This window comes from Hypomesus transpacificus, chromosome 13, assembly GCF_021917145.1.
Source record: "Hypomesus transpacificus isolate Combined female chromosome 13, fHypTra1, whole genome shotgun sequence".
NCBI lineage: Eukaryota > Metazoa > Chordata > Actinopteri > Osmeriformes > Osmeridae > Hypomesus > Hypomesus transpacificus.
The window spans coordinates 13261765-13274460 of NC_061072.1; the positions used below are offsets into that span (position 1 = coordinate 13261765).

The following is a 12696-nucleotide window of genomic DNA, read 5'->3' on the forward strand; positions in this document are numbered from 1 at the left end:
CTGGTGTTTTCTGTGACATTGCAATAGTATGACAAGTTCCAGAGGGCGAAAGCAATGCAAATGTGGGCCACACACAACGAAGTTGGCTATTAGATCAGATGCACATGTAATTTAAGCATAGTCCCGGAGATTTTGGCAAATTTTGAAATTCCGGCTGAACAGTTTTTACGTTTTGGTAAAAACTTTAATTCCAATTAAGAGAAAGTACTGTACCTTTTATTCTCCTTCTAGTTGTTGAGCGTGTGGGTCATTGGTGATGGCCTATTGCGTAACGGAGACCACGTGAGTTTCAGAACTTTTGGACCTCGCTTCAAACAACCGCGCCTCTGTGGTGGCTGGACGTGATGGACATGGCTGACTCGCCAGCTGTCATAAAGCAGGATGAGGTGGAGAGCCTGTTGCTTTACAAAGACCTTATTCCCCGTCTGGAAGTGGCGATGGGGAAGTTCTCTAAACGGAACAGCGATGAGTTAATTCAGCCCGTACGCACCGTGATCCCGCTACATAAATACAATGGGTAGGCTAAAGCAGTTTCCACTAATGGTAACGTCCTTATTTAAATCATAATTTAACTGGTCCGTAACGAATGATTTTTGACAGATTCTTGGGTCTAATGCCAGCATACATGGTACATGAAGACGTCTTATGCACTAAAATGGTGTGTTTCTACAAAAGAGAAAGCGGTTCAACTTTGCCCTCTACCCAAGCAACTGTACTGGTGTTTGATCCCGAGTATGGTAATTTGAAAGCTGTGAGTGTACGTACTAATATGCCTCATTTCAGAGATCAGATGTCGTAAGTGATTATTGCACCAGAAATACGAATCAATAAAGTGTGGTTTTCATGTCTAGGTTATAAATGGAGATGTGATTACTGCCAAAAGGACAGCAGCAGTATCTGCTATATCTGCCAAGGTACACCTTCCCACTCCTGACTCATTTTATCATCACTTCCATAACGTATAAAAACACATGCTTTTATTTTCTAGCCATGGGGCTTTTTTCAAATAATTTCAAATTGTAAATGTTGTAGCCTAGTCAACTTTTTCATTTAATTCATTTAGCAATGAAATAGCCTACTGTACCTTAGTGTAGATATTGGAACTCACTGGTATTTGGAATCGTGGTTTTAATGTCATGGAATGTGTTCTGTTGTCCAGCTGCTGATGCCAGGGCAGTCTGAGGTGCTGGCCATTCTGGGAGCAGGTCACCAGGCTGCCAGCCACTACCAGGTCTTCACTGAAACCTTCTCCTTCAGGGAGGTAATGAGGTTGAAAACACTTTAAAAAAGTGAAAAAATTAAGGTAGAAGCACATAAAAAGTAAATTACTGTCCTATACAGTAAGTGTATCACTATAGAAGTTGTTATAATTTGGTGTGTTTACCATGACCGTGTCAGGTGCGTGTGTGGAGCCCGAGGAGAGAGACGGCAGCAAAGTTTGCCAGCTCCGTGGATGGTGCTGTTTCAGTGTGTGACTCTGTGGAGGAGGCTGTGACAGGGGCAGACGTCATAGTCACTGTGACCCGTGCCACTGAACCGGTCCTCCTCGGGAAGTGGGTCAAACCAGGGGCACACGTGGCAGGTAAGGGAAGGCAGTCGTAGGGTTTTGGTCTTTCTTACTGTAAACAATGTGCATTTTATCAGTGTGTACTGGGAGTCCAGTAGGAACTCTGTGGTATGAATGTGTTAGCTCTGTGCCAGCTGTTTGAGATGTGTGTGTGTGTGTGTCAGCGGTGGGAGCCTGCAGACCAGACTGGCGAGAGCTGGACGATGATTTGATGAGGGCAGCAGTGGTTTATGTGGACAGCAGAGAGGGAGCGATGGCAGAGTCAGGGGACGTCATCCTGTCAGGGGTCAGTCCCTCCTCTCTTAGCGTGCGTGTGTCTGCCAGTACTTCTGTCATACTGAGGGAGTGTTATTTCCTATCCATGTGTTACAATGCTACTACAGTAACTGCAGTGGTGTTACTCGGGATAAGAACAGCAACAACCTGACAGGTGCTGTCTTATATCTCCAGGCTGAAGTGTTTGCAGAGCTGGGAGAAGTTCTTAATGGAAACAAACCTGCCCACAGAAAGAAGACCACCGTGTTTAAATCCCTAGGTAGGTGTCATCAACCTGCCATCCCCTGTGACTCTCATCCTGTCCCTCCCAGGGTCTACTAACGCAGTCTTTCTCTCACCTAGGGATGGGGGTACAGGATGCTGTGTCTGCCAAGCTTGTGTTTGACCAATGGGAACAGCAGAGGAAGCTGTAGCATAGCCAGGCAGGTAGAGGTGGATGCCCCAATACGGAATTTGAAATGGGAATGGCCACAACACGGTGCTGTGATAAATGTAATTTTATATTCAAGTAGGGTGGGGAAAACAAACCACCAATGCATTTCTGTGAATTTATTTGCTTAAAAAAACAAACAAATAACACAACAGATTATAATATACTATTGAAATAAAATGAAAAATGTTGTTTTCTTTATGCCTCTACAACATTGCTAAATGCTGCAGTTTCTCAAGGGTGAAAATTAAAAGTCCTGCACATTTTGATTACACTTCATGACAGCTGGTGTGCTTGGAAGAATAATCACCGGTACAGTAGCAAGTCACCGATCTAATGATTAAGGTTCCTACAGCACTTAAGACGCTACAGTATAACAAGACATTGTGGCCATATACAGGTTCTGAGAGTCCAAACATTGTTCTTAGATCTAGTTAATCAGTGATGACAAGACAGGACAACATTGACATAACATTGTGATACTCGCGTCACACTGTAATCCCATCGCCTAACTATTCAGAGGAAAAAGAAGCCAACATCAGAATGTATTTTAACTGAAGTTAGAAATGGAACAGAAGAGACTACAAGTTGCTGTGCCCGGCCAGGTCTGCTGGTTAAAGGAATGTGAGAGTAGAGAACGCTATATAACGATATATAACGCTGAGTACCCCACGCAAGTACCTTGGGCTGTAAAAACTAGCCACCACAGACATGATCCATGATTGATGACTCCATTATGTAGGATTAGTATGGTACAGTATGTACATGAACCGTCACAAAACATGAAAACCAGAGAGATCTATATTTATTTGGTCTGATATATAATCTACTCAAACCCTTAAGAAGCACTTCTGTAGACCTGCGCTAGTGCATGAAATACTGGCTGTCTACTTTCAATGGAGCGAGAGGGGTTGCAGCCTGCTGTAGATTATTAGTGGATAACCTTTAAAACTGTCTCAAAATATACCAACTTAAAATCAGTTTTGTTTTTAAAATAGTTTACTGTGATAGATTAACTTCAATTGTACCAGGAAAGGATTTTTGATCAGAATTTACTTGAGAGAATGATTACAGAACTTGGCGACATTATTTCATTTAGAGTTTAGAAGTTATTCATTTAACTGTCACTTTGAGATGGTCATATGGTATTCAGAAGAGAACTCTAAAGGGACAAAGACAGTATAATTATTACATTTAATGTACATAGAGCAACTACACAAAGATGACAGTTATCCATTTGGCAACACCTCAACTAGAGTCTGTAAACAAACGATGTGGGCTCATTAAGAGTGGAAAGAGACTGAAACAGATGAGCAATTGATTAAAAATCTTCTTGGAAAAATAATTCAAAAAAAGGGAAAAAAAGATTTGGGGGAGTAAAACTAGAAGGCAGCAGGAATTTCTTAGTGTAGGGAAACTGATGTTTCCCGCTCCTCCTTGAGTCGATAGTCGAGTTAGTTCTATGATCGCAGGATAAAAATCAATCATATCTAAGTAGTAATTATTACAATTCGACAGAGAAATATAACATGGAATACACATCCTTCTGTAGAATCCTCCTTCTTCCTGTCTCCAACTGACCCTTTGCCCCCTAAACACTAGCCTGGATCTGACAACAGTGGATAGACACCAAGATGGATGACCAATCCAGCCAACTAAAGGGAACTGTAGTGATTGCTCCATGACGTTAACCGTGTCCAGCTCTCTCAGATCTAACCTAGAGGGGAGGGGGGGGGGGGGGGGGGGAGGGGGACTTGACATGGGACTACAGGAAACACCCCACCCTCTTCCTTTCCAAAAGGTGAGCTCAGACTGCAGCAGCATTCCTCCCACTTCCCATACCAAGGCTCATTAGAGGATCTTGCACTTCCTTTTGGACTTCTTGACGGGCGGGGGGCAGAGCACCGCCCTGATGGCCTCATCAAAGACCGTTTTAAGGCCACGCTGGGTCAAGGCTGAGCACTCCAGGTACTTCACAGAACCTAAGAACAGAAGAGGAGAGGGTCAGAGAGATAGAAAGAAATTGCAAATTAACCATGTTTACCTTCTTAGGTTTTCCTTATTAACAACGATAAACGTGTTTACAGTTCATAGGGAAAAAGGCCACTTTTACATTTATTCATGAAGCAGATGCGTTCAAGGGTTCTGGACTAAAACAATTTGTATTCATACAGGGCCAATTAAGGCACTTCAATAGACTACCACATAAGACATTTCCATGACGTTGCCCTGCCCTAGAAACCAGACTGTATGATGACAAGACTGACCGATCTCTTTGGCCATGGCCAGGCCCTGGGGGTAGGTGATGGGGGACAGCTTCTTCTCCTTCAGCTTCTCGATGGTGTCCTTGTCATCCCTCAGGTCCAGCTTGGTGCCCACCAGGATGATGGGTGTGTTGGGGCAGTGGTGACGCACCTCAGGGTACCACTGGACAGAGGCCAGGCAGACGGGAGGAAAGTCCGGTCAGTACAGAGGAGGCAACGCAATCACAAGACCTCAACTGTTTCACATAGAAGGGACATGAAACCAACCACAACAGGGGCGATGGCCTCACCTTAGCCCGGACGTTTTCAAAGGAGGCAGGGCTCACGAGAGAAAAGCAGATCAGGAAGACATCCTGGAGAGAGAACAACATCAGCTCATCAGCTTAGTATAACTGAGGGGCGTACCAATGATGACCAGAAATGCTCTGAACAGGTCCAAATAACAGATGCTATACCTTTCCCCACTCCACAATCAGCAGTCACCACATATCACTAGAGTTTATTTACTGATCAAGCGAACAATATTGGCTGGACTAACGGTTCCTCTCTCCTCATAGGCTGAGGGTTGCCAAGACCACTCAAACAGAGCTGCCTTTCACCTCCTCCCTGCCCTTCGCCAGCTATTGTGGAGGGAATGTGTGTAGACACAGGGCAGTCATAAACCCCCTCACATACACTGCCAGCCCTTATAGAGCCTGGCCTATGCATGATTCATGGTCTGTGTGTGGGCGTGTGTGCCTAGTTCTGCCGAGTGTGTGTGTGTGTGTAGATACCGTCTGTGGGTAAGACAGTGGTCTGAGCCTGTCGTAGTCTTCTTGTCCTGCTGTATCCCAGAGACCCAGGTTCACAGGTTTACCATCCACCATCACATTGGCAGAATAGTTGTCAAAGCTGGGAGGAGAAAATAAGTGGTTGGTTAGAACAGGTTTATCAGGAGACGTGATCGACGGATTACCAGGAAATGAAGGCCACCTATAAATAGGAATGAGACAGAAGATATTGATCTATTGAAATGATTTATGGATCCTTGCAGAATCAAGAAGACATTAAGGAAGTCGGTTTGCATTCCGTTAATGTCGGAAAGGATTCAGCACAGTCAGCTAACAGTTGGCGTCCATCTATCTGCTGACTGACTCGTCATGTCAATTTTAGGATGTTGAGTGCACACTTACACTGTGGGGATGTACTCCCCAGGGAATGCATTGGTGGTGTAGCTGATGAGCAAGCATGTTTTACCCACAGCCCTGGAAGGATGAAAGAGAGGCAAAGAGTATAAGAGAAGTGGTGAGATGGGAGGAAAAATATTTTTACTTTCAATTCATCAGAATCATAACTAAAACAAGAGCTGGGTGTAACTGTTAGTCATCGCACAGTTACAAATACTATGTACACGTCCTGATTTGTAAGAAGTCTCACCAATACACAGTTTATGAACAGTTTGAATTCACTGGATTACATTTAGTCCTTTTTTTTTAGCAGACGCTATTATCCAGAGAGGATGGTTAACTTAAAAAACAATCCCCTAGCCTGTCTTCTCATTGTTCTCGATACTGACTGAAGGGAGCTTTGTCATGTCAGCCATGCTGGGGGTTCCCTCTTCAATAGGCCCATGGTGGTACCATTAACAGACCATGGCACACAACATTCACCACCGTTTGTTTACATTCAGCCTCAGATCTGCAATGCTGGTCATGGCAAAGCCTGGTACACACTGTTGTAGTGTCCTAATTAATCAAACAAATATTACAAAGCATAGGAAAAGTATCCTGCGTGCAATAGCATAACTTGAGGAAGATGGAAGGAGAGACCGTGATTATGAGACACCGTCGTTTAAAATTACGAAAGAAATCGCCGACAGTTTAAGGTGGGAGTAGCAACCAATGTGGTGTGATTATTAGTTGACAAATAAAACGAGTAATAAATAATGTTTTTTTAAATCACATCAAAATCACAAAAAAATGTAGCTATGCAGAACTTGCTCGATATTAGGCCAGCATTTCGCTCACACTCAAGTTGAAGTTGTTAATAGTTGAGCTAGCGTTAGTATTAGCAGGCAAGCCATGCTAACAAAGCTAGCTACCGAGACAGGGTGTAAGTCATGTATCCCACCAATAAACTACCTTATTTGTGTCAAATTTACAATCACATAGGTCATTAATGGTATGCTTGAGAAAATATTAATTCAACTTACCCGTCCCCTACTACCACACACTTGATGGCCTGCATTGGAAACCTCTCTGGAGCTAGCGAGTTAGCTAGCTAAAGTAGGGTAAGCTCGTTCTCGCCTGTTTAGCTTATTACTGTTAGCGCACACCACCACTGGCAAACCACTCTTTTGTTGCGTGAACTTATTATAGGAACACCGGGAAAGCCGGTGTTGAAGTCTCTACTAAGGAACAAAAGTTTTAAAATAATGTTTAATGGATAAACCGTCGGGTCTTTCTCCTGGACTCTACCTTGGTGGAATTGAAACTTGTGAAACAAGAAGCCACCACCCCAAAAATTATGGTGCTAAGATGAAAAAAAAACGCCCTTAGACAACGGAAGCTGTAGGTTCCAAGTCCATGCAAGTCATTTCCGTGGATAATTTAAGGAATGTTGGGCAACGCCACCTAGTGACAACGTGATGGAATTGGGATTCTCAACAGTTCAGTTTATCAACACAAGGGCGCAGTATTCCCTCATTTGTTTACTGCTGTAGGAAAATAGTTATAATAGATGCGTATAATATAGTATCGTCGAAAATGTGTAATTTTGGAATCCTTTAAATTTTCTTCATCTATCACAATATAAAATGTACACGTTTATGATTGATTAGTAGCCTCTTCATGCCAACTTTTCATGACCCCATTCCCCCTACTGCTCAAAGACAGCTGCCCCCCCCGCCCCCCCCCCCCCCCACACACACACACACACACACACACACACACACACACAAACACACACAAACACATTTCATGTTTTACATTAAAGAAAGATTATTTTTATTGAGGGATTTTCAGTGGAAAGACACATTAACAGGATAAACAACCACATTTAGCAGGGGCTAAAAGCATAGGAGAGAGATTACTGCAAGATAAACATGCTGGCCACAGAGTCATTAGGACAGCAGTCATACACACACATGAACTACATGGGAAAGGAGGTGCACTGTGATCTGCATCCCTGGTACAGAGAAAATACTGCATATGCAATCCTTTACTTTTTTAGCGTGAAATCTGATTTGTCAATGTGTGTGATTGTCTGTGTACATGTGTGATCATTTGTATAATCCAATAATTGCAGGTTGTAAGGTCCCAACAGTAAGTACTATAAACAAACTTGCATTACTAACCCGTTCAGCAGCCTCCAACAAAGCTGTCATGCTGTTCCTCTGCTGATCTCCAGATCAATTATACACCCATGTAGCCACCGAGAAACATGATACATTAGATATGATGGGGCTCACTTAGCTCCGCTCATATGGGACATCAAATGGATTTTCCGTGAAATTCTATGCAAGAGTTGGTGAACAAGCCGTTAGGTCGAGACCTATTAATAAAGAACTGCATTTTTTCAAAATGTTTTTAGTCAGTCCTTGGTGACTAAATCCCAGCTGTTCGTTATATGGTTGCAGCTGTGTCATCACTTTGAAGCTCCGTAGCACAATGAATCCTCAGTGTTGTCTTCACAGATGTTGTGTTCACATTAGAAATTCTACCATCAGGGACCCCCTCCAGGATCCCCTTATATTGTTTACAATGAGATGGACCTGGTACCTCTGACTTTGACTTTGGAATGTGGACTGGTGTCAAGGTTCAGTATCCCAGGTGCACACAAGCTAAATATGGGCCAATGTGGGAAGATGTGTTAATGGTATAGAATTTTACTCCAGTACCTACAAACAGAAACACTTGGTTCTATGTCTATGTTACAGAAACACCAATCTGCCCAGTCTTTACCAGCAAACATGATACATCACAGTACAGAGGAGGTGGGAGTTGTCCAAACAGACTTTACACTGGGTCAAAGGTTTCCCTTTTAAACTAGAATTTCTGGAACAGAGTAGGAAGGATGTCCCCCATCTCCTCTTTTTTCCTCCCCTCCACCTCTCCTTCCCTCCCCTTGGCCGACCACCTCACCCTCTCCCATTCTCTGTGAAAGGAAGGAAGTCTTGTGTGTGTGTTTGTACTTGTGTGTACTGTAGGTTTTGTCACAGAGTGAAGAAGCTCAAAGATAGTCAATGGACGGTTGTGTATTGTCACTTGTGTACTTCAGTGTACATTCCGTTAGTTTAATCCCTTACTGATTAAAGTCAAATCCATTTGTAGAAATCTTGGGATACATGGAATTTGTATATGGGTCTAATACATGACACAAATGTATTCACATGAAAGTTTTAAACTATCAGCAATCCGTCATCATTACTAAATATTACCAGTAAAGTAAGTGAGGCTCTACATTGGGTTGTCTGTTTTCATCAATAGTTCCAAGGAGGAACTATTTCCTTTCTCTTTTATTTCTACTACTCCCATCTTTTGCTCACTCTCCCTTCCTCCATCCATCCTTCCATCGATCCCATCCTCCCTCCCTCTCTTCCCTGTACTGAGTACCTCACCCTCTGCCACCCTCTGTGAGGAAGGAAGCTGTGTGAGTGTTTGTGCATGATCATGTGTGATGGTTTGATACAGGGCTCCAGGATAGTCAATGAAAGGGTGTGTGTGCTGTCACATGTCCTACATCCAGGAACATTCTAGTTGTGCGTAAACACAAACATTTGAGTGAGAAGACTCCAGTGCAGATTTAATCAGGGGGGCTGATCAGGGATGGGGAACAAGACAGGCTGTCATCTGTGCTGTCTCTGACTGACTCACTGTATTCTCAGAAAGAAACATTCTTCAGTAATATGTCAGAACGCTCCACAAGCCTGCTGACTGCGGGAAACTGCTGGGTTTGGATCTCTGTCAATGATTCATGTTGATACAGCAATCTAACCTGATGTTTCTGCTACCGTGGGCAAGCAGCAACACTGAGAGGAACATGCAGGGGGACATTCCGGAACTGTTCCTGGAAGGACGGGGGGTGAGGGGTGGGGGGTGGGGAGGAGGTAGGAGAAAGAGAAAGAGAGAAATTATCAAGTGTAACATTTGTTGTATGCATCCTTCTATTTAATAATTCTCAGATGGATGACTGAAGCTCAGCCAGTTGGCTCTTGGCATTATGACCCTCCTTATAGTCTCATGGGTCAGTGAATGTTTTAACAGTTCACACAAGTGCACTATAACATGCGCCACAGAAAACTTCCGTTTGACAAAAATGATTGAGTGTATCTGTCTCTATGCTGAAGATATACTGTGTATAATCTTCATACATACACTATAAATGCAATTCACAGAGAGCCCCAAAAGCTCAGACAGATGACAGACCTAAATGGAATCCATATTGCATTTCATTTCTATTGGCACAAATACACATGAGGTCGGGACAACCAGAGGAGACCTATGAGGAACGACAGAGAGCATAGGCTTCCAGTCAAAGCTGAAGTGTGAGGAGAGGCTCAAAAAGGGCGTCATTCACTGGACTTGCCATCAGGGTTGGGGGAGGGGGAGGGGAGTTAGGTGTTGCTGCAGTAAGCTAGCACCCCCAGCGCAGAGGGAGAGAGTGATGGCAGATAGAGATGATTATATATGACTGCACAGCTGCAAGCCACGGCCCCGGTTAACTCGGTCAGCCCTCACCCGCTTTCTCGCTCTCCTCCTCCGCGGCCTGGCCCACGCCTTAATCTGACAGACATATGCTACCAAGAGAGGCCCAAAGCCTCCAGCGGAACATGGAGGGCATCCGTGCATTTGTTTTCTCTGATTGCGACTGGAAACCGAGCATCCATATGTCTTACTTTATGGCTTACTTTATGAGTCGATGAGGGAGGAAGGATGATGAGTGTGCAAATGTTAAAACTCCATTGATTCTGATGAAAGAAAGTTGCAGGGCTTGTCTAATGTAAGATGGCTTAGGCCTAGGAACTTAAAATCAGTTTGTGTGAGAATACGCGGCTTGCCAAAATTATTCAGATTCACTGTCTCAAAAACCCGAGCTTGTATGTTCTCCTGTAATCTAGCAACAATGGGAAGAATGTTTAGTAAAAGCTATTACGTTTGTCCTATTGTTTGAAGGAATAGGCATGCCATTGTGTCTGATGAAGAGTGCTGTTCTGGTCTCCTCCTTGGACTGTGACAGGGAGGAGAACAGGGAATCATTGCAGCTTCCTGTCCCACGCAGGATATCTGCTCTCAACACAGGAAATCATTCCCCCAAACCAGAGCCCCCTGCTTTCCTGGCTGTGTAGGAATGTGTGGGTGTGCACTCAGCAGTATGACTGTAGGTGTGTGAGAGAGACTGATAGAAGCCCATTAGAAAAAGCGAGTTACAGCGGGAGAGTGAAAGAGAGCATAGAATCTCCCTATATCCTACAAAGGAAGAAGAGGAGACTGAACTGAATAGTTGTGCGTTGTGGCTGAAGACTGTTGTTGGATCCCCTCTCTGCTCTCTCCTCTGGTCGCCCCTGCGAATCATTCCTCAGAGCATCAGAAAGCCCCATGTTTTTCCTCTGTATTAATGGCAGACATTGCTGTTTAGTGAGATAATCCAGATGTGTCTCTGAGTGAGCGAATGAGGGAAGGAGACAGAGAGAGAGAAATAGAGAGTGAGTGAGAGAGAGTAGAGAGAGAGAGAGAGAGAGAGAGAGAGAGAGAGAGAGAGAGAGAGAGAGAGAGAGAGAGAGAGAGAGAGAGAGAGAGAGAGAGAGAGAGAGGAAGGACAGAGTGACATAAATAGCAGGGGGAAGGGGCACAAGACTAAATTTGTGGTTTGATTTAATGTGTGAAAGAGGCTGTCTCACTCTGTAAAGTGGCTCTCCCTATGCTCCACAATGTCCGTTGACACAGAGGGTCTCCTCTCTTCACATTATCTGTAAACCAAAGCAGATGCTAAAGTGCACTCCATATTACACGATAGGTTCATGAATATGTTATAAAAACTTCCTGTTTGTCATTCCTCTCTGCTCCAGGCTCGTGGAGGTCGCAGCACACCCATTACAAGGCTTATTAGAAAGGCTTTACAGAGCCCTCTGTTCATTTTCTGAAATGAAAGAAATGAAACGTCCGCTCTAAAATGAGCTGAGTGGTGTCTACATGTTTACCCCCGCAGCCCTGCGAGATAAAACAGCCAAACCTGAGACCATTCATTTATTATTCTAAGAAAAGTGTTGACAAGTGTTTTTTGTGTGAGAGCCTTGCTGCCTCTTTTAGGCTGAGTTATACACATCTTCAAAGCAGGAGGCTGCATCATTCTTTGTAATTTGTGCTTGATTTTATGTGTTTGGTGCATGGCTAGTAAAATGACAGAAATAAAAAGGACTTCAGTCATGATAATTTCTTTATTTGCGTTTTAAAACATTTAACCATCAAATGTGTTTGTGTATACCCTGTGGCAATTCTACATTCAACCATAATATAAATTAGAGACATCAAATAATTAAATAAATGGTTGAAAGTTATTGTACATGGTATATTCACACATTCACATTCTATGTCAAATACCAGCAATATCATATGCTAATAAATAAATGAAACAGATAAGATAAATAATCAGAGGTTAACTAGTGTCCATGATGTTCCTATCCTGCAGTCATGGTATCCTGTCCTCACTATGACATGGCGGCCAGCATGAGCCGTGCAGCCGGCAACTCCCTTCTGATTGTTGAAGAACTCCAATACTGTGGAGGGAATCCAAGGTATTACACACAGCTTTGTGAATGTGTGTGTGTGAGTGCGTGCGAGTGTGTGCGTGAAATGTAGTGGAGGAAGGTCAGAGAACAGTCTGGACAAAAAGGAGGATGCTGGACTGGGTGGAGGGCTTCTCTAACCGCTACAATGATGATCCCTCCCTTGAAGCAGCGGAACAATCAGTAACACTCCCTTGAACCACCAGGATCTCTGGACTGAGAGCTAATATGAGCTAATACATGAGTCACAAATCTACTGCTGTGAGGTCACGACTGTGCAGGTGTGTGACTGGATCCTCAGAAGTCCTGAAGTGTTCTGAAGTCACCACTATGCTGGGATGCGATGGTTTTGCCAAAGGATACAGGAAGGAACTCTCCGGGGAACTCCCTTCATGTT

General features: G+C 43.8%; 2 protein-coding genes across 4 annotated transcripts; one reads left to right on the forward strand and one right to left on the reverse strand.

The window, feature by feature from the left end:
* The first annotated feature begins 62 nt into the window (after nt 1-62).
* Nucleotides 63-2809, forward strand: crym (crystallin, mu). Of its 3 annotated transcripts, none has more exons than XM_047032850.1 (8): nt 63-517; nt 601-757; nt 852-914; nt 1160-1261; nt 1399-1582; nt 1732-1853; nt 2018-2102; nt 2186-2809. In XM_047032850.1, the coding sequence occupies exons 1-8, from the start codon at nt 345-347 to the stop codon at nt 2254-2256; spliced, it is 957 nt and encodes a 318-aa protein (XP_046888806.1). In that variant the 5' UTR covers nt 63-344; the 3' UTR covers nt 2257-2809. The 3 variants fall into 3 exon arrangements, with proteins under 3 accessions (XP_046888806.1, XP_046888807.1, XP_046888808.1); XM_047032851.1 differs by having other exon boundaries at nt 601-751; XM_047032852.1 differs by having other exon boundaries at nt 676-751.
* Nucleotides 2378-7086, reverse strand: LOC124475951 (ras-related C3 botulinum toxin substrate 1-like). The gene is made up of 6 exons (XM_047032857.1): nt 6729-7086; nt 5710-5781; nt 5311-5428; nt 4828-4890; nt 4541-4700; nt 2378-4255 (listed from the first exon to the last, which is right to left on the reverse strand). Exons 1-6 carry the CDS (start codon nt 6761-6763, stop codon nt 4125-4127), a joined length of 579 nt encoding a protein of 192 aa, XP_046888813.1. The 5' UTR covers nt 6764-7086; the 3' UTR covers nt 2378-4124.
* Between the last annotated feature and the right edge of the window lie 5610 nt (nt 7087-12696).

Coding starts and splice junctions, on each gene's coding strand:
- crym (XM_047032850.1), top strand. CDS start 345: ATGGACATGGCTGACTCGCCAGCTGTCATAAAGCAGGATGAGGTGGAG. Junction 758..851: donor GTAATTTGAAAGCTGTGAGT/GTACGTACTAAT, acceptor TTTCATGTCTAG/GTTATAAATGGAGATGTGAT. Junction 1,583..1,731: donor ACCAGGGGCACACGTGGCAG/GTAAGGGAAGGC, acceptor TGTGTGTGTCAG/CGGTGGGAGCCTGCAGACCA.
- LOC124475951 (XM_047032857.1), bottom strand. CDS start 6,763: ATGCAGGCCATCAAGTGTGTGGTAGTAGGGGACGG. Junction 4,891..5,310: donor CACTGTCTTACCCACAGACG/GTATCTACACAC, acceptor TTCTCTCTCCAG/GATGTCTTCCTGATCTGCTT. Junction 4,701..4,827: donor TTGAAAACGTCCGGGCTAAG/GTGAGGCCATCG, acceptor GCCTCTGTCCAG/TGGTACCCTGAGGTGCGTCA.